Source organism: Oncorhynchus masou, chromosome 23 (assembly GCF_036934945.1).
Source record: "Oncorhynchus masou masou isolate Uvic2021 chromosome 23, UVic_Omas_1.1, whole genome shotgun sequence".
NCBI classification, from domain to species: domain Eukaryota; kingdom Metazoa; phylum Chordata; class Actinopteri; order Salmoniformes; family Salmonidae; genus Oncorhynchus; species Oncorhynchus masou.
The window spans coordinates 22,909,026-22,929,937 of record NC_088234.1 but is presented as its reverse complement, the minus strand read 5'-3'; the positions used below and the strand labels follow the sequence as shown (position 1 = coordinate 22,929,937).

The 20,912-nt window shown below is 50.5% G+C and overlaps 1 protein-coding gene across 1 annotated transcript in view; it reads left to right on the top strand.

Annotated features, from left to right (window-relative positions):
• The window catches only part of LOC135510600 (adhesion G protein-coupled receptor L3-like), a 355,347-nt gene that overhangs the window by 249,710 nt on the left and 84,725 nt on the right, over positions 1 to 20,912 (top strand). Inside the window, 1 exon segment of the mRNA XM_064931641.1 lies at positions 4,753 to 4,856. Coding sequence (XP_064787713.1) covers positions 4,753 to 4,856 — 104 coding nt within the window.

The following is a 20,912-nucleotide window of genomic DNA, read 5'->3' as shown; positions in this document are numbered from 1 at the left end:
ATGGTTGACACGGCCGAATGTTATTTACAGGTTTGTTGTTTTGTTTGTATGCATTCGCCCCTCCCCCCTCGCCTAATGAGAGACTCCCTGAGAGAGGAGTGCTAAAGATAGCCACACATATGGAACCACGAGGCGGAATCCTCCCCTCCACTTCCTCACTCCCAGGAAACAATTAGCCTAATTAATTAACACTAAACACAGTTGTGTGTGTGTGTGCTCTTTAACGAGGGCCAGGCACTTTGTGTTCATGAGGTGCCACTTCACTCGTTTCTTTCTCTACTCCTTTGTCACAGATCAAAAGGAATGGATACCAACATATTAAGATCCAGCATACTATGACATTCTAGACGGTTCTGTGCTTCCAACTTTATCGCAACAGTTTGGGGAAAGCCCTTTTCTGTGTGACGATGGCACCGTGCACAAAGTGAGTTCCACACAGAAATGCTTTGTCAAGATCGGGTTGGAAGAACTTGACTGGCCTCCACAAAGCCCTGACCTCAACCCCATCGAGCAACTTTGGGATGAATTGAAACGCGGACTGCGAGCCAAGCTCTTGTGGCTGAATGGAAGCAAGTCCCTACTGCAATATTCCAACATCTAGTGGAAAGCCTTCCCAGAAGAGTGGAGGCTGTTATAGCAGCAATGTTCCAACATATAGTGGAAAGCCTTCTAAAAGATTGGAGGATGTTATTGCAGCAAAGGGGGACCAACTCCATATTAATGCCCATGATTTTGGAATGAGATGTTTGACGAGCAGGTGTCCACATACTTCTGGTCATGCAGTGAAACCAAAAGTAGAGCGTGATACCAAGGACAGATGGAATCGATTATTGTAAATGTTGCCATTAGAAACAGTATCAATATTTTAAGTTTTGCGTTGTGACTTGGCCCATACTCATAAAGTCAAAGTTCTGATATAGGGTCATTTTTGCTGTTTAGATCATAACGAATAAGATTGTATGGACAAGTGGGTACCTGATCCTAGATCAGCACTTAAGACATTTTTTGAATACGAGCACAGAAATGTTACAACCAGGGGTGGGGACCGTTTTGTCTCTCGCCGCCTTCTCCTCGTTTAACTGGCGACACCATCCCGACGATGGCCGGTGTACAGCAAGATGAGGGACACACAACCAGCACCGCTCTGCGTGTCTCTCTTTAAAGCCCACCACACCTCAGACCACTTTTCAGACGCACGGGCGGCTTTGAGTTTCCTCATCCCTACCACCTCTCTCTCCGTTATTTTCTCTCTCCCCTCTCTCTCCATCTTTTTTTCTCACTCACTCTATCAATCATCCTCACTCCACCTTTCTCCCATAACCCCCCCCTCAGGTGGAGGTCTATCAGATAAACCCATCAAACGTAATGCAGTCCAAGAAGGACGAGAAGGAAATGACGTGTCAGTCAAAGTTTAAATCAGTTAATGTTATCAGCCTGTCTCTCCTCCTCCTCTAGCCCATAGACGTGTACGAATCGAAGACTGGCATTTTTCATTGACAGAGTCCTGAAGTTAATAGTTTATAAAAATACACAGATTGAATATAAACACTATCAACGCCATAGCCCACATTTGGAACCCAATTTCCTCTCTCTCTGTATCCTTTTACCATAACATGCATCCCAAACGGCGCCCTATTCCCTTTATAGTGCATTACTATAGAGGGAATAGCACCCTAAAGGGAATGGCACCCTAATCCCATCCCATAGGATTCTTGTTAAAAGTAGTGCACTATGTAAGGAATAGGGTGCCATTTGGAACACAGCTGTGTACTGTTTTAGGCTGGCTGATAGTGTCGTTGATTAGATGATAATGACACAATCCCAGTTTATACACAGAGTAAGTAGAAGCTCTGGTGGGGGCGCAGTCCCATTTTTGGCCTGGTTTCAGAGGCCTTGTGTGGCCCAAAAGACACACACACACACACACACACACGTCAGTAGCAGTCCTCTCCCTCAGGCACCCTTAATTGACCTTTCGTAACGAACTCCAGGATATCTGACTTAATTGGAACACAGTTTGGTGTATTTTTTTGCACGGAGTTCAACCGTCTCACCCGTTTAACACATAAAGAGGTGCTTCAACTCTTAATTACTAGAAACACACACGATCCAGGATACCTCTGTGGGCCCAGAAGTGCCACCACAAAACAATTAGGACTGCATTTAACATGCGGAGATGAAACCAGTAGATTCTATTCCTTTGTCATATCCCAATTATATTTACTTGTTGTATGTTATTATTAAAGTAGAACTGACAGCATTTTAGAAACATGAAATCTTATTCAAATCTGTTCATATACATCCCCAGGAAGAATGTGACAGTGAATTTTTTAAAACATTGTTCTGACGAGTGAGCGTGTACATATGGTCATTTTCACCTTTTCATACATTCGTAGAATGTTCGGGAATGACAGAGGAAGGCACCGGTGAACATGCTATAGCAATACAGAGGGGGAAAGCAGCTGTGCTAGACACTGCAGTAAATAAAACCTCATAAAAACATCTGTCTTGTCCAAGACTGGAGTCTACACACATTGAACTTTGAGCTGGACTGTCTGTTTACAGGCAGTAGCGTGACTTTAGATTATTAGAGCACCTTCGCCAAAAGCCACAAAATGCACCTAAAAGGATTTCTGCAAATATGTAAATTCCACGGGAGTTCTCTTACACTTGTCAACTTAACAGTTCTATTGATCATGAAAGCACATCTGTTCCCTATGCACATCATCAACAACAAGATAAACGACTGTTAGCCAGAGCGAGATGACGAGGGAACAGTAGATAAACCTTCTCAGCTTATAGTTGGCCATCAAAATTTCACTGATAAAATGATAGGGAATAGTAGCCAGCTCGCCCTTCTGCATCTTGCCTGCCAAAGCATGCTTGTCCCAACCTACGTTTTGACGACTGAATTGGAGCATTTGACCGATGCCAAATACATTTGATTGACAACTCCGAGATATGCTAACTGTGGATACGAGTCGTTCAAGTTCAGCATAGCTAGCTAGCAAAGTAATTACTGTCATTTCTTGCAAACTAACCAGGGGGGGGGCACTCACCCATCGTCCAATGACAACATCCTCCCAGGACATTAGGCTCTGTGTTTATGTCGCTAAATAAATAGCTACCTAAGTAGATAAGCTAGCCTGTTAGCCACGCTATGACTGACTTGCGATCATTGCCCTTGCTAGTTTGATTGTATTGACATTCCCATCCTCAGTTACATTCGTCCGTTTTTGACCAAAATATTGAGTCATTGAAACTGAATCAGTGCATCCCGAATGGAGGCAGCAAACACTGTACCAGTCCAGTCAACAAAACAAAGGGGCTGATGGTGGAGGGAGCACGTCCCTGTCCACATCGACGGGACTGCAGTGGAGAAGGTGGAAAGCTAAAGTTCCTTGGCGTACACATCACTAACGTTCTGACAGTGTGCTGAAGAAGGTGCAACAGCGCCGCTTCAACCTCAGGAGGCTGAAGAAAATTGAAGATCTGGTACGACTGAAGATCTGGTACAACGCTGTTCTTCTCCCTTCACGGAACAGTGCAAACTAACCAGAATAGAAAGAGTGGGAGGCCCCGGTGCACAACTGAGCAAGAGGACAAGTACATTAGTGTCTTTAGTTTGAGAAACAGATGACTCACAAGTCCTCAGCTGGCAGCTTCATGAAATAGGACCCACAAAACACCAGTCTCAATGTCAACAGTGAAGAAGCGCATCCAGGTGCTGGCCTTCTAGGCAGAGTTCCTCTGTCTGTGTTGTTTTGCCCATCTTAATCTTTTCTTTTTATTGGCCAGTCTGAGATATGGCTTTTTCTTTGCAACTCTGCCTCGAAGGCCAGCATCCCAGAGTCGCCTCTTCACTGTTGACATTGAGCCTTTAAAATGATAAACTTGGATTAGTTAACGCAACGTGGCACTTGAAAATAGGAGTGATGGTTGCTGATAATGGGCCTCTGTACTCTTATCTGGATATTCCATTAAAAATCAGTCATTTCCAGCTGCAATAGTCATTTACACTGTATTTCTGATCAATTTGATGTTAATTTAATGGAGAAAAAAGGTGCTATTCTTTCAAAAACAAGAACATTTCTTAGTGACCCCAAACTTTTGAATGGTAGTGTGCATGTTTCTTAATTCCATTCTTTTACTTTTAGATTTGTGTGTATTGTTGTGAATTGTGAATTGTTAGATACTACTGCACTGTTGGAGCTAGGAACACAAGCATTTCGCTACACCAGCAATGACATCTCCTAAATATGTGTGTGCGTCCAATAGAATGTTATTTTATTGTTGAATTATATTAGTCATGCGTTGAATGGCACCCATCTATTCTGCCAACAATGCCTTACTCTACGTCATAGTAATTATCTCCAAACAGAACCTCTTTTCTAAATGTTTTATAAAGTTCCTTTTGTAGCACAAGCTGGGAATTCAATCTATTTTTCACTGATGTTATGCTTGTCTGTTTCGTGTCTGCAAAGTAGTTTAAAACGCTGTCAGTTCCACTTTAAGGACAATCGGTTTTAAGGTACGTGGTCGTTTAATTCGGATATGAGTAATAGTGATGCACTGTATATGTTCAAACAGACAAACACCGACAGATTGCATGAGGACGAGAATTTTATTTATTTCTAACAAGGCGAGAATAAAGTTGTTTGGAAGCACGCGTCTCACCGTTAGCTTTTTAGATATGAATCCCTGTGGTTTTGCTCTATTGCCTCTAACTCTGAGTCTTGTTTTCTTCCACAGGCGTGGCCATGTATCTGTGTATGGGGCCCGAAGGATACTGGGACCCTCAAGGGCCCAACCTTAGCAACTGTACGTCCCCGTGGGTCAATGTAATCACCCAGAAGGTAAGGGGGCCCCCAAGGGGACCAACTCATAGACGCACACACACACACACACACACACACTTTTCACGCTTGGCAATTCACACTTGTTCACTTGGCAACAATGGAAACCCCTGAGACTAAGGGAATACTATGCCCATCCTCTACGATCATTGTGCTCCACGGGTTTCCTTTGTCTCTGCTCAGAAGAACATAATTGGTCAATTAATGTCAAGTCTTCCACTCGCTCCAGGTAAAGGGGAATAGCAGTCGCCACTGTTGCAACCAGAGGTCTTAGAGTACTGTCCTACCTACTGCGTCGAGTTCACAACGGTGGCCAAATACACCCACTACACAATTATGACCCCCCATTCTTCCATTTTCTTTAGCCCCGGAGGGGGTCTCTCTCATTCCCCTTCTGTGTTTAAATCTGTAATTGAATCTCCGAGACAGAGGAGACGGCTATTGGGACTGTAGCGGTACCAGTAGCAGTAGCAGCTCTCTCCCTGTTTCTGAATTGCATCAGATGTCAAAATGCACTCGCTGAAACTCGCAGGAGCCCGAGGCATGCCAGCAATAACACTTATGATCCACTCCAGACTGGCAAAAGCCCGTTAACCAAACAGCACTTTGTGGTTCTGGATGGAGAACGGGTGGTTGAAAAAAAAAAAAAAAAACTAGTTTGAGGTAGAGAGATCAGGTGGATTCTTTTGTTGTTGCAACGTTTACCTTTTTCGAGTGCAATAAATGTCAACCGTGGGCTGATGTTTTGGTTATTAACTACAGCTCAGTGCCATTCTGTTTAAATCGATATGGAGATGATACCACTTTATCTTCTCCTTTACCATAGTGTCACTATTTCCTGACTCGAACTCGTAGTCTGTTCATAGTGCACATCCTAACTTTCTCACACGCAAAGCAGCACAACGCTTGACACAGTCTCGCCCCTTGTGGGAGTGACTATTGGAAAATGGGTGCATTTAATTAATTTTTTTATTTTGTTACAAAAGTGTTATTCATCTTTATTACGCACATTAGCCATGAGCGATGTGCCTGTCATCCCTCGTTGTCACCGGGGAATTTAAATGAAGATCAACCTATCAGGCATCCCAGAATTCAGTCTGCCCCTTATTTTCACGCCACTGTCCCTGGTTCTTCTCATTAACAGGAAGACTCAGAGAGGGAGACAAGCGGAAGGGTGACTATGAGTGAAGTAGGGAGAGGCTGGAAGAGAGATGGAGAGAGCGAGGGGGAGAGAGATGGAGGGAGCTAGGGGGAGAGAGATGGAGGGAGCGAGGGGGAGAGAGATGGAGGGAGCGAGGGGGAGAGAGATGGAGGGAGCGAGGGGGAGAGAGACCAGGATTGAGAGCGAGAGGGACGTTGACAGACTTCACTTTTTCTTACTGTGGCCGTAACTCTTTTCATTAAGAGACAGAGGCTTCTCTACTCTCCACACACTGTCCACACAGGAAGAGGGTTCTCGAAGAAAGGCCAATTAAGCCGGGTGTAATTTGGTTCTGCTAATAAACACAGGGGCAGGGATTGCAAGCGATGGCCAAGTAAGTCATGTGAGGCCCTGTGCCGCGGACACCGTAGTCTCCCCCTAATGCGTCTATTTACAATGTGTTGGAGGTCGCCGGGACGAAGGCCTCATCGCGCCGTGTGCACATATTCCTTTAATAGTGCACTACTTTTAACCACAGCCCTTTGAGCCCTGGTCAAAAGTAGTGCACGATATAGGGAGTAGGTTGCCATTTGGGGCGCAGTTCCAGACTTAGAATCCAGCAGCGGTTCTGTATGAAATATCAGAGGAAAGGAGTGGATCGAACGAGAACCCAGCGGACTACAAACAGATGTCTGACTTCCACGGATGCCTCGGGCAGGGTTAGACTCCTAAACATAGCCCAAATGCTACGTCCCTTGGTATTCACTGAACCCGAGGCTAATCAAATGTGCACAAAGCTATTAGCATTCCAAAAAGGGAGGACATTAGTAAGAATAGCGGCATGAATACAAATCATACAAATAAATGATCCAAATATGCCGCCGGTACTGTAAAGTGCTCCAAAACAGATCCAACCTCGCCTCTTCAATGTCCCTGTCCAATTGAATATATCCAGAAGTTTTATTTCTGAGGGCTGTGTTTTAGCATTCTGACCCTGGGATCAGTCTGAGTAGATGTTGTTTTTGGATTGGTAGCCCAGTGATCTGCATGTGAAAACATGACCCATTTGATGAATAGAACAGGTGCTTTTTCAAGGCCCTTTTCAATTGGACGGCCGGGTAGTCGAAACAAAGAGAGCTACAGTACACACAAGTCCGTTGTTTTTCCCTTCATAATCCAATTCAAGATAAATGAAAAGTCTAGAAACGAGACTCCTTTACATCATTAGGCCTCTCTGCTTGGTGGAGTTATACATTGTAATTGAGAAGTCAAGAGACAAGAAACTCCCAAACTACAAAGCGGTTGTTAGTTTGTGGGCAAATGGAGACTCTTCATTAGCAAATTAACAGACTCATCCGTGGCTGAAGAGGATTTTTATTGAATTATTTCGCCTGGTAAATAAAAATAGGTACACTCTCCAACTAAGTGGTATACACATAGGCAGTACACCACTTAGAGCTCACCCTAAGGGTTCGTGGTTGTGCTTTGAAAATATTATTTTTCTTCCTCCAAGTCTAAAGATGGAGCTGCTACACACAATACAATGAGAGAGAGGCGTGAGAGAGAGGCGTGAGAGAGAGGCGTGAGAGAGAGAGAGAGAGGCGTGAGAGAGAGAGAGAGTGAGAGAGAGAGAGAGGCGTGAGAGAGAGAGAGAGAGGCGTGAGAGAGAGAGAGAGAGAGGCGTGAGAGAGAGAGAGAGAGGCGTGAGAGAGAGAGAGAGAGGCGTGAGAGAGAGAGAGAGAGGCGTGAGAGAGCGAGAGAGGCGTGAGAGAGAGAGGGAGAGAGAGGCGTGAGAGAGAGGCGTGAGAGGCGTGAGAGAGAGAGAGAGGCGTGAGAGAGAGAGTGAGGCGTGAGAGAGAGAGCGTGAGAGAGGCGTGAGAGAGGCGTGAGAGAGAGAGAGAGGCGTGAGAGAGAGAGAGAGAGGCGTGAGAGAGAGAGAGAGAGGCGTGAGAGAGAGAGAGAGAGGCGTGAGAGAGAGAGAGAGGCGTGAGAGAGAGAGAGGCGTGAGAGGCGTGAGAGAGAGAGAGAGGCGTGAGAGAGAGAGAGAGCGTGAGAGAGCGTGAAGAGAGCGTGAAGAGAGAGCGTGAGAGAGAGCGTGAGAAGAGCGTGAAGAGCGAGAGCGAGAGAGAGGCGTGAGAGAAGAGCGTGAAGAGAAGCGTGAAGAAGAGCGTGAAGAGCGAGAGGGAGAGAGAGGCGTGCGAGAGAGCGGCGTGAGAGTGAGAGAGAGAGGCGTAGAGGCGAGAAGAGCGTGAAGAGAGGCGTGAAGAGAGGCGTGAGAGAAAGGCGTGAAGAAAGCGTGAAGAAAGCGTGAAAAGCGTGAAGAGCGTGAGCGTGAAGAAAGCGTGAAGAAAGCGTGAAGAAGAGCGTGAAGCGTGAGAGAGAGCGTGAGAGAGGCGTGAGAAGGCGTGAGAGAGCGTGAAGAGCGTGAGAGAGCGTGAGAGAGCGTGAGAAGCGTGAAGAGCGTGAGAGGCGTGAGAGAGAAGAGCGTGAGAGAGCGAGAGAGGCGTGAAGAAAGCGTGAGAGAGAGAGCGTGAGAGAGAGAGAAAGGCGTGAAGAGAGAGAAGAGGCGTGAGAGAGCGAAGAGAAGGCGTGAGAGAGAGAAGCGTAGAGAGAGAAGAGGCGTGAAAGAGAGAGAGGCGTGAAGAGAGAGAGAGAAAGCGAGAGAGAGAGAGAGAGAGGCGTGAGAAGGCGTGAGAGAGCGTGAAGGCGTGAAGAGAGAAGAGAGAGAGGCGTGAGAGAGAGGCGAGAGAGAGAGAGCGTGAGAGAGAGGCGTGAGAGAGAGGCGTGAGAGAGAGGCGTGAGAGAGGCGTGAGAGAGAGGCGTGAGAGAGAGGCGTGAGAGAGAGAGCGAGAGAGAGAGAGGCGTGAAGAGGCGTGAGAGCGTGAGAGAGAGAGAGTGAGCGTGAGAGGCGTGAGAGAGAGAGCGTGAGAGAGAGAGGCGTGAGAGAGAGCGTGAGAGTGAGAGAGGCGTGAGAGCGTGAGAGAAAGCGTGAGAGAGCGTGAGAAGTGAAGCGTGAGAGAGAGGCGTGAGAGAGAGAGGCGTGAGAAGCGTGAGAGAGGCGTGAGAGAGGCGTGAGAGAGAGAGAGCGTGAGAGCGTGAGAGAGAGTGAGAGAGGCGTGAAGAGAGAGAGCGTGAAAGCGTGAGAGAGCGTGAGAAGGCGTGAGAGCGAGAGGAAGGCGTGAGAGAGCGAGGCGTGAGAGAGAAGCGTGAAGAGAGAGAGCGTGAGGCGTGAGAGAGCGTGAAGAGAGCGTGAGAGAGAAAGCGTGAGAGAGAAAGCGTGAGAAGAGAGAGCGTGAGAGAGAGAGAGCGTGAGAGAGCGAGAAAGCGTGAGAGAGAAGAGCGTGAAAGCGAGAGAAGAGCGAGAGAGGCGTGAGAGAGAGAGAGAAGCGTGAAGAGAGCGTGAAGAGAGAGGCGTGAGAGAGCGAGAGAGCGTGAGAGAGAGGCGTGAGAGAGAGAGAGGCGTGAGAGAGCGTGAGAGGCGAGAGAGAGAGCGCGAGAAGAGAAGCGTGAGAGAGAGGCGTGAGAGCGTGAAGAGAGAGAGCGAGAGAGAGAGGCGTGAGAGAGAGAGAGCGTGAGAGAGAGAGGCGTGATAGAGAGAGAGAGGCGTGAGAGCGTGAAGAGGCGTGAGAGAGAGAGAGCGTGAGAGAGAGATAGGCGTGAAAGAGAGAGAGCGTGAGCGTGAGAGAGGTGAGAGAGCGTGAGAGAGAGGTGTGAGAGAGAGAAGAGCGTGGAGAGAGAGAGAGAGCGTGAGAAGAGCGAGAGAGAGAAAGCGTGAGAGCGTGAGAGAGGCGTGAGAGAGAGAGCGCGTGAGAGAGCGCGTGAGAGAGAGAGCGCGTGAGAGGCGCGTGAGAGAGAGGCGCGTGTGAGAGAGAGAGAGCGTGTGAGAGAGAGCGTGTGAGAGAGAGAGAGGCGTGAGAGAGAGAGGCGTGAGAGAGAGGCGTGAGAGAGAGAGGCGTGTGAGAGAGAAGCGTGTGAGAGAAGAGGCGTGCGAGAAGAGGCGTGAGAGAGAGAGGCGTGAAAGCGTGCGTGAGCGTGAGAGAAGCGTGAGAGAGGCGTGAGAGAGAGCGTGAGAAGAGAGAGAAGAGAGAGGCGTGAAAGCGTGAGAGAAGCGTGAGAAGAAAGCGTGAAGAAGAGGCGTGAAAAGCGTGGCGTGAGAGAGAGCGTGAGAGAGCGAGAGAAGAAGAGGCGTGAGAGAGAGAGAGAGAGGCGTGAGAGAGAAGAGAGAGCGTGAGAGAGAGCGTGAGAGAGAGAAGAGAGCGTGAGAGAGAGAGGCGTGAAGAGAGAGAGAGAGCGTGAAGAGAGAGCGTGAGAGAGAGAAGGCGTGAGAGAGAGAGAAGCGTGAGAGAAAGCGTGAAGAAGAGCGTGAGCGTGAAAGCGTGAGAGAGAAGAGGCGTGAGAAGGCGTGAGAGAGAGGCGTGAGAGAGAGGCGTGAGAGAGAGGCGAAAGCGAGAGAGAGAGCGTGAGGCGTGAGAGAGAGAAGGCGTGAGAGAGAAAGCGTGAGAGAAAGCGTGAGAGAGTGAGAGGCGTGAGAGAGAGCGTGTGAGAGCGTGAGAGAGGCGAGAGAGAAGCGTGTGTGAGAGAGAGAAGGCGTGTGAGAGAGAGAAGAGGCGTGTGTGAGAGAGAGCGTGTGAGAGGCGTGAGAGAGAGGCGTGTGAGAGAGAGAGAGGCGTGTGAGAGAGAGAGCGTGTGTGAGAGAGAGGCGTGTGAGAAGAGAGCGTGAGAGAGAGAGGCGTGTGAGAGAGAGAGGCGTGTGAGAGAGAGAGGCGTGTGAGAGAGAGAGGCGTGTGAGAGAGAGGCGTGAGAGAGAGGCGTGTGAGAGAGAGGCGTGTGAGAGAGAGGCGTGTGAGAGAGAGGCGTGTGAGAGAGAGGCGTGTGAGAGAGAGAGGGGCGTGAGAGGCGTGAGAGAGAGAGGCGTGAGAGAGAGAGGCGTGAGAGATAGAGGCGTGAGAGAGAGAGAGAGAGGCGAGAGAGGGAGAGGCGTGAGAGAGAGATGCGAGAGAGAGAGAGAGAGGCGTGTGAGAGAGAGGCGTGTGAGAGAGAGAGAGGCGTGTGTGAGAGAGAGAGAGAGGCGTGTGAGAGAGAGAGGCGTGAGAGAGAGAGAGAGAGGCGTGTGAGAGAGAGAGCGTGTGTGAGAGAGAGGCGTGAGAGAGAGAGAGGCGTGAGAGAGAGGCGTGTGAGAGAGAGAGGCGTGAGAGAGAGAGGCGTGTGAGAGAGAGAGGCGTGTGAGAGAGAGAGGCGTGTGAGAGAGAGGCGTGAGAGAGAGAGGCGTGTGAGAGAGAGGCGTGTGAGAGAGGCGTGAGAGAGAGGCGTGAGAGAGAGGCGTGAGAGAGAGAGGCGTGAGAGAGAGGCGGAGAGAGAGGCGTGTGCGTGAGAGAGCGTGTGAGAGAGAGGGGCGTGTGAGAGAGAGAGGGGCGTGAGAGTGAGAGAGGGGCGTGAGAGTGAGAGAGGGGCGGAGAGTGAGAGAGAGGCGTGAGAGAGAGAGAGGGGCGTGAAGAGAGAGAGGCGTGAGAGGCGTGAAAGCGAGAGAGAGGCGTGAGAGAGAGAGGCGTGAGAGAGAGAGAGAGAGTGCGTGAGAGAGCGTGAGAGAGAGCGTGAGAGCGAGAGAGAGAGGCGAAGAGAGGGAGAGGCGTGAGAGAGAGAGAAAGCGTGAGAGAGAAGCGTGAAGAGAGCGTGAGAGAGAGAGGCGTGAGAGAGAGAGCGTGAGAGAGAGAGCGTGAGAGAGAGGCGTGAGAGAGAGGCGTGAAGAGAGGCGTGAGAGAGAGGCGTGAGAGCGAGAGAGAGGCGTGAGAGAAAGCGTGAGAGAGAGAGAGAGAGAGCGTGAAGAGAGAGAGCGTGAGAGAGAGCGAGGCGTGAAGAAAGCGTGAAGAAAGCGTGAAGAGAAGCGTGAGAGAGCGTGTGAGAGCGTGAAGAGGCGAGAGAGAGAGAGGCGTGAGAGAGGGAGAGCGTGAGCGTGAAGAGAGAGCGGAGAGAGGCGTGAGAGAGAGAGAGAGCGTGAGAGAGAGGCGTGAGAGAGAGAGGCGTGAGAGAGAGCGTGAGAGGCGTGAGAGAGAGAGAGGCGGAGAGAAGCGTGAGAGAGGCGTGAGAAGAGGCGTGAAGAGAGCGTGAGAAGAGGCGTGAGAGAGAGGCGTGAGAGAGAGCGTGAGGCGTGAGAGAGCGTGTGAGAGCGTGAAGAGCGTGAGAGAGAGGCGTGAAGCGTGAGAGAGGCGTGAGAGCGTGAGAGAGCGTGAGAGAGCGTGAGAGAAGCGTGAGAGAGAGAGAGGCGTGAGAGAGAGAAGCGTGAGAGAGCGAGAGAAGCGTGAGAGAGGCGTGAGAGGCGTGAAGAGAGCGTGAGGCGTGAGAGAGAGCGTGAGAGAGAGCGTGAGAGAGCGTGAGAGAAGCGTGAAGAGAGAGAGAGCGTGAGAGAGAGAGAGAGGCGTGAGAGAGAGAGAGGCGTGAGAGAGAGAGAGGCGTGAGAGAGAGAGAGGCGTGAGAGAGAGAGAGGCGTGAGAGAGAGAGAGAGGCGTGTGAGAGAGAGAGAGAGGCGTGAGAGAGAGAGAGCGTGTGTGTGAGAGAGAGGCGTGTGTGTGAGAGAGAGGCGTGTGTGTGAGAGAGAGGCGTGTGTGACAGAGAGAGGTGTGTGTGAGAGAGAGCGTGTGTGAGAGAGAGGCGTGTGTGAGAGAGAGGCGTGTGAGAGAGAGAGGCGTGTGAGAGAGAGAGGCGTGTGAGAGAGAGAGGCGTGTGAGAGAGAAGCGCGTGAGAGAGGCGTGAGAGCGAGAAGCGTGTGAGAGAGAGGCGTGAGAGAGAGGCGTGAGAGAGAGAGGCGTGAGAGAGAGAGGCGTGAGAGAGAGAGGCGTGAGAGAGAGAGGCGTGAGAGCGTGAGGCGTGAGAGCGTGAAGAGAGAGGCGTGTGAGAGAGCGTGAGAGAGAGCGTGTGAGAGAGAGGCGTGGAGAGAGAGGCGTGTGAGAGAGAGGCGTGTGTGAGAGAGAAACGTGTGAGAGAGAGAGGCGAGAGAGAGGCGTGAGAGAGAGGCGAGAGAGAGAGAGAGAGGCGTGAGAGAGAGAGGCGTGAGAGAGAGAGGCGTGTGAGAGAGAGAGGCGTGTGAGAGAGAGAGGCGTGTGATAGAGAGAGGCTTGTGAGAGAGAGAGGCGTGTGAGAGAGAGAGTGGCTTGTGAGAGAGAGTGGCTTGTGAGAGAGAGTGGCTTGTGAGAGAGAGAGTGGCTTGTGAGAGAGAGAGTGGCGTGAGAGAGAGAGAGGCGTGAGAGAGAGAGAGGCGTGAGAGAGAGAGAGGCGTGAGAGAGAGAGAGGCGAGAGAGAGAGAGGCGTGAGAGATAGAGAGGCGTGAGAGAGAGAGGCTTGTGAGAGAGAGAGAGGCTTGTGAGAGAGAGAGAGGCTTGTGAGAGAGAGAGGCGTGAGAGAGGGAGAGGCGTGAGAGAGGGAGAGGCGTGAGAGAGGGAGAGGCGTGAGAGAGGGAGAGGCGTGAGAGAGGGAGAGGCGTGAGAGAGAGAGAGGCGTGAGAGAGAGAGAGGCGTGTGAGAGAGAGAGGCGTGTGAGAGAGAGAGGCGTGTGAGAGGGAGAGGCGTGAGAGAGGGAGAGGCGTGAGAGAGGGAGAGGCGTGAGAGAGGGAGAGGCGTGAGAGGGAGAGGCGTGAGAGAGGGAGAGGCGTGAGAGAGAGAGAGGCTTGTGAGAGAGAGAAAGAGGCTTGTGAGAGATAGGCTTGTGAGAGAGAGAGAGGCGTGAGAGAGGGAGAGGCGTGAGAGAGGGAGAGGCGTGAGAGAGGGAGAGGCGTGAGAGAGGGAGAGGCGTGAGAGAGAGAGAGAGGCGTGAGAGAGAGAGAGCGTGAGAGAGAGAGAGGCGTGTGAGAGAGAGAGGCGTGAGAGAGAGAGAGGCGTGTGAGAGAGAGAGGCGTGTGAGAGAGAGAGGCGTGAGAGAGAGAGAGGCGTGTGAGAGAGAGAGGCGCGAGAGAGAGAGAGGCGCGAGAGAGAGAGAGGCGCGAGAGAGAGAGAGTCGCGAGAGTGAGAGAGTCGCGAGAGAGAGAGAGGCGCGTGAGAGAGAGGGGCGCGTGAGAGAGAGGGGCGCGTGAGAGAGAGGGGCGCGTGAGAGAGAGGGGCGCGTGAGAGAGGGGCGCGTGAGAGAGAGGGGCGCGTGAGAGAGAGGGGCGCGTGAGAGAGAGGGGCGCGTGAGAGAGAGTGGCGCGTGAGAGAGAGGGGCGCGTGAGAGAGAGGGGCGCGTGAGAGAGAGGGGCGCGTGAGAGAGAGGGGCGCGTGAGAGAGAGGGGCGCGTGAGAGAGAGGCGCGTGAGAGAGAGGGGCGCGTGAGAGAGAGGGGCGCGTGAGAGAGAGAGTTGTGTGAGAGAGAGAGTTGTGTGAGAGAGGCGAGAGAGAAGCGTGTGAGAGAGAGAGGCGAGAGAGGCGAGAGAGAGGCGTGAGAGAGAGGCGTGAGAGAGAGGCGTGAGAGAGAGGCGTGAGAGAGAGGCGTGAGAGCGAGAGGCGTGAGAGCGAGAGGCGTGAGAGCGAGAGCGGCGTGAGAGAGAGAGCGGCGTGAGAGAGAGAGCGGCGTGAGAGAAAGGCGCGAGAGAGAGAGGCGCGAGAGAGAGAGGCGCGAGAGAGCGGCGCGAGCGCGCGAGAGAGAGGAGAGAGCGGCGCGAGCGCGCGAGAGAGAGGCGCGAGATAGAGATAGGCGCGCTAGCGCGCGCGAGAGAGAAGTGCGCGAGATGGGGGGAGAGAGGCGCGCGAGATGGGGGAGAGAGGCGCGCGAGATGGGGGTAGAGAGGCGCGCGAGAGAGAGAGGCACGCGAGATGGGGGAGAGAGGCGCGCGAGATGGGGGAGAGAGGCGCGCGAGATGGGGGGAGAGAGGCGCGCGAGATGGGGAGAGAGGCGCGCGAGATGGGGGGAGAGAGGGGCGCGAGATGGGGAGAGGGGGCGCGAGATGGGGGAGAGGGGGCGCGAGATGGGGGAGAGAGGGGCGCGAGATGGGGGGAGGGAGGCGCGAGATGGGGGGAGGGAGGTGCGTGAGATGGGGGGAGGGAGGGGCGTGAGATGGGGGGAGGGAGGGGCGTGAGATGGGGGGAGAGAGGGGCGTGAGTTTGGGGGGAGAGAGGGGCGTGAGTTTGGGGGAGAGAGGGGTGTGAGTTTGGGGGGAGAGAGGGGCGTGAGATTGGGGAGGGAGGGGCGTGAGATTGGGGAGGGAGGGGCGTGAGATGGGGGAAGAGAGGGGCGTGAGATGGGAGAGGGAAGGGCGTGAGATGGGGGAGAGGTGCGTGAGATGGGGGAGTGAGATGGGGGAGAGAGGGGCGCGAGATGGGGGGAGGGAGGCGCGAGATGGGGGAGAGGGGCGTGAGATGGGGGAGAGGAGCGTGAGATGGGGGAGATATTGGCGTGAGATTCGGGGAGAGGGGCGTGAGATGGGTTGGGGGAGAGAGGCGTGAGAGAGGGGCGTGAGATGGGGGAGCGAGGGGCGTGAGATGGGGGGAGAGGTGCGTGAGATGGGGGGAGAGCGGCATGAGAGAGGGAGTGAGGGAGAGAGTCATAGCCTTGCTATTGAGAAAGGCCACCGTAGGCAGACCTGGCTCCCAAGAGAAGACAGGCTATTGCACACTGCCCACAAAATGAGGTGGAAACTGAGCTGCACTTCCTAACCTCCTGCCAAATGTATGACCATATTAGAGACACATATTTCCCTCAGATTACACAGACCCACAAAAAATTGGAAAACAAATCCAATGTTGTTAAACACTTATGTGAGTGTAGTTTACTTTTACTTTATTGTTTATTTAACTTTTGTTTATTATCTACTTCACTTGCGTTGGCAATGTTAACGTGTTTCCCATGTCAATAAAACCTTTGAATTGAGAGATGGGCTTGCGAGAGGGAGGGAGGGGCATGCGAGAAGGAGGCATGAGAGAGGGGCATGAGGGCTTGCGAGAGGGAGGGAGGGGCATGCGAGAAGGAGGCATGAGAGAGGGGCATGAGGGCTTGCGAGAGTGAGGGAGGGGCATGCGAGAGTGAGGGAGGGGCATGCGAGAGTGAGGGAGGGGCATGCGAGAGGGAGGGAGGGGCATGCGAGAGGGAGGGCGGGGCATGCGAGAGGGAGGGCGGGGCATGCGAGAGGGAGGGCGGGGCATGCGAGAGGGAGGGCGGGGCATGCGAGAGGGAGGGCGGGGCATGCGAGAGGGAGGGCGGGGCATGCGAGAGGGAGGGCGGGGCATGCGAGAGGGAGGGCGGGGCATGCGAGCGGGAGGGCGGGGCATGCGAGCGGGAGGGCGGGGCATGCGAGCGTGAGGGAGGGGAATGCGAGCGTGAGGGAGGGGAATGCGAGAGATGGAGGCATGAGAGAGATGGAGGCATGAGAGAGATGGAGGCATGCGAGAGATGGAGGCATGCGAGAGATGGAGGCATGCGAGAGATGGAGGCACGAGAGAGATGGAGGCACGAGAGAGATGGAGGCACGAGAGAGATGGAGGCACGAGAGAGAGGGAGGCACGAGAGAGAGGGAGGCACGAGAGAGAGGGAGGCACGAGAGAGAGAGGCACAGGAGAGAGAGAGAGGCACAGGAGAGAGAGAGAGGCACAGGAGAGAGAGAGAGGCACGGGAGAGAGAGAGGCACGGGAGAGAGAGAGGCACGGGGGAGAGAGAGAGAGAGAGAGAGAGGCACGGGGGAGAGAGAGAGAGAGGCACGGGGGAGAGAGAGAGAGAGGCACGGGGGAGAGAGAGAGAGGCACGGGGGAGAGAGAGAGAGAGAGGCACGGGGGAGAGAGAGAGAGAGAGGCACGGGGGGAGAGAGAGAGAGGCACGGGGGAGAGAGAGAGAGAGGCACGGGGGAGAGAGAAGCTCTGTTGAACACTGGGTCTGTACATAGTCAATGGAAGGCTGAGAGGACTCTTTTTGGTAGGTTCACCTACAGCTCATCCCTTGGCAGTAGCACTGTAGACTACTTCCTCACCGACCTAAACCCAGAGTCTCTCAGAGCCTTCACAGTCAGCCCCCTAACACCTCTCAATTCAATTCAAGGGGCTTTATTGGCATGGGAAACGTGTTAACATTGCCAAGGTATATAATATATAAAGTGAAATAAACAATAAAAATTAACAGTAGACATCACACATACAGAAGTTTCAAAACAATAAAGGCATTACAAATGTCGTATATATATATATATATATATATATATATATATATATATATATATATATATATATATATATATATATATATATATATATACAGTGTTTTTACAATGTGCAAATGGTAAAGGACACAAGATAAAATAAATAAGCATAGATATGGGTTGTATTTACAATGGTGCGTGTTCTTCACTGGTTGCCCTTTTCTCGTGGCAACAGGTCACAAATCTTGCTGCTCTGATGGCACACTGTGGAATTTCACCCAGTAGATATGGGAGTTTTTCAAAATTGAATTTGTTTTTGAATTCTTTGTGGATCTTTGTAATCTGAGGGAAATATGTCTCTCTAATATGGTCATACATTGGGCAGGAGGTTAGGAAGTGCAGCTCAGTTTCCACCTCATTTTGTGGGCAGTGAGCACATAGCCTGTCTTCTCTTGAGAGCCATGTCTGCCTACGGCGGCCTTTCTCAATAGCAAGGCTATGCTCGCTGAGTCTGTACATAGTCAAAGCTTTCCTTAATTTTGGGTCAGTCACAGTGGTCAGGTATTCTGCCGCTGTGTACTCTCTGTGTAGGGCCAAATAGCATTCTAGTTTGCTCTGTTTTTTTGTTAATTCTTTCCAATGTGTCAAGTAATTATCTTTTTGTTTTCTCATGATTTGGTTGGGTCTAATTGTGCTGCTGTCATGGGGCTCTGTAGGGTGTGTTTGTGAACAGAGCCCCAGGACCAGCTTGCTTAGGGGACTCTTCTCCAGGTTCATCTCTCTGTAGGTGATGGCTTTGTTGTGGAAGGTTTGGGAATTGCTTCCTTTTAGGTGGTTATAGAATTTAACAGCTCTTTTCTGGATTTTGATAATTAGTGGGTATCGGCCTAATTCTGCTGTGCATGCATTATTTGGTGTTCTACGTTGTACACTGAGGATATTTTTGCAGAATTCTGCGTGCAGAGTCTCAATTTGGTGTTTGTCCCATTTTGTGAAGTCTTGGTTGGTGAGCGGACCCCAGACCTCACAACCATAAAGGGCAATGGGCTCTATGACTGATTCAAGTATTTTTAGCCAAATCCTAATTGGTATGTTGCATTTTATGTTCCTTTTGATGGCATAGAATGCCCTTCTTGCCTTGTCTCTCAGATCGTTCACAGCTTTGTGGAAGTTACCTGTGGCGCTGATGTTTAGGCCAAAGTATGTATAGTTTTTTGTGTGCTCTAGGGCAACAGTGTCTAGATGGAATTTGTATTTGTGGTCCTGGTGACTGGACCTTTTTTGGAACACCATTATTTTGGTCTTACTGAGATTTACTGTCAGGGCCCAGGTCTGACAGAATCTGTGCATAAGATCTAGGTGCTGCTGTAGGCCCTCCTTGGTTTGTGACAGAAGCACCAGATCATCAGCAAACAGCAGACATTTGACTTCAGATTCTAGTAGGGTGAGGCCGGGTGCTGCAGACTTTTCTAGTGTCCGCGCCAGTTCGTTGATATATATGTTGAAGAGGGTGGGGCTTAAGCTGCATCCCTGTCTAACCCCACGACCCTGTGTGAAGAAATTTGTGTGTTTTTTGCCAATTTTAACCGCACACTTGTTGTTTGTGTACATGGATTTTATGATGTCGTATGTTTTACCCCCAACACCACTTTCCATCAGTTTGTATAGCAGACCCTCATGCCAAATTGAGTCGATAGCTTTTTTGAAATCAACAAAGCATGAGAAGACTTTGCCTTTGTTTTGGTTTGTTTGGTTGTCAATTAGGGTGTGCAGGGTGAATACATGGTCTGTTGTACGGTAATTTGGTAAAAAGCCAATTTGACATTTGCTCAGTACATTGTTTTCATTGAGGAAGTGTACGAGTCTGCTGTTAATGATAATGCAGAGGATTTTCCCAAGGTTACTGTTGACGCATATTCCACGGTAGTTATTGGGGTCAAATTTGTCTCCATTTTTGTGGATTGGGGTGATCAGTCCTTGGTTCCAAATATTGGGGAAGATGCCAGAGCTAAGGATGATGTTAAAGAGTTTTAGTATAGCCAATTGGAATTTGTTGTCTGTATATTTGATCATTTCATTGAAGATACCATCAACACCACAGGCCTTTTTGGGTTGGAGGGTTTTTATTTTGTCCTGTAACTCATTCAATGTTATTGGAGAATCCAGTGGGTTCTGGTAGTCTTTAATAGTTGATTCTAAGATCTGTATTTGATCATGTATATGTTTTTGCTCTTTATTCTTTGTTATAGAGCCAAAAAGATTGAAGAAGTGGTTTACCCATACATCTCCATTTTGGATAGATAATTCTTCGTGTTGTTGTTTGTTTAGTGTTTTCCAATTTTCCCAGAAGTGGTTAGAGTCTATGGATTCTTCAATTACATTGAGCTGATTTCTGACATGCTGTTCCTTCTTTTTCTGTAGTGTATTTCTGTATTGTTTTAGTGATTCACCATAGTGAAGGCGTAGACTCAGGTTTTCCGGGTCTCTATGTTTTTGGTTGGACAGGTTTCTCAATTTCTTTCTTAGAATTTTGCATTCTTCATCAAACCATTTGTCATTGTTGTTAATTTTCTTCGGTTTTCTATTTGAGATTTTTAGATTTGATAGGGAAGCTGAGAGGTCGAATATATGGTTAAGATTTTCTACTGCCAAGTTTACACCTTCACTATTACAGTGGACGTTTTTCCCAGGAAATTGTCTAAAAGGGATTGAATTTGTTGTTGCCTAATTGTTTTTTGGTAGGTTTCCAAACTGCATTCCTTCCATCTATAGCATTTCTTAATGTTACTCAATTCCTTTGGCTTTGATGCCTCATGATTGAGTATTGCTCTGTTTAGGTAGACTGTGATTTTGCTGTGCTCTGATAGGGGTGTCAGTGGGCTGACTGTGAACGCTCTGAGAGACTCTGGGTTGAGGTCAGTGATAAAGTAGTCTACAGTACTACTGCCAAGAGATGAGCTATAGGTGTACCTACCATAGGAGTCCCCTCGAAGCCTACCATTGACTATGTACATACCCAGCGTGCGACAGAGCTGCAGGAGTTGTGACCCGTTTTTGTTGGTTATGTTGTCATAGTTGTGCCTAGGGGGGCATACGGGGGAGGGAATGCTGTCACCTCCAGGCACGTGTTTGTCCCCCTGTGTGCTGAGGGTGTCAGGTTCTTGTCCGGTTCTGGCATTTAGGTCGCCACAGACTAGTACTATAATCCTGGGCCTGGAAATGATTGATTTCCCCCTCCAGGATGGAGAAGCTGTCTTCATTAAAATATGGGGATTCTAGTGGGGGGATATAGGTAGCACACAGGAGGACATTTTTCTCTGTTAGGATAATTTCCTTTTGAATTTCTAGCCAAATGTAGAATGTTCCTGTTTTGATTAATTTAATGGAGTGAGTTAGGTCTGCTCTATACCAAATTAGCATACCCCCTGAGTCCCTTCCCTGTTTCACACCTGGTAGTTTGGTGGATGGGACTACCAGCTCTCTGTAGCCTAGAGGGCATCCAGTGGGTCTGTCTCCTCTATACCAGGTTTCTTGCAGGATGACAATGTCTGTATTACCAATTTCTTTGGTGAAGTCCGGATTTCTGCTCTCAGACCACAGTAAAATCACAGTGTATCTGAGAAGAGCAGAACCCAGAAGCATCATGGCCCAATAAATTACATGATACAAAACAGACCTATAGATGGAGTAAAAACAGTACAGACATCTACCAAAAAGCAATTAGTAGCCAAAAAATACAATCTCTCCTGGACAACTTTCTTGCCTTTTAACATTCTCCTACAGCAATGAAGGTGTAAATTTGGCTGTTTGGAACATAAACTTTGTTTGACAAA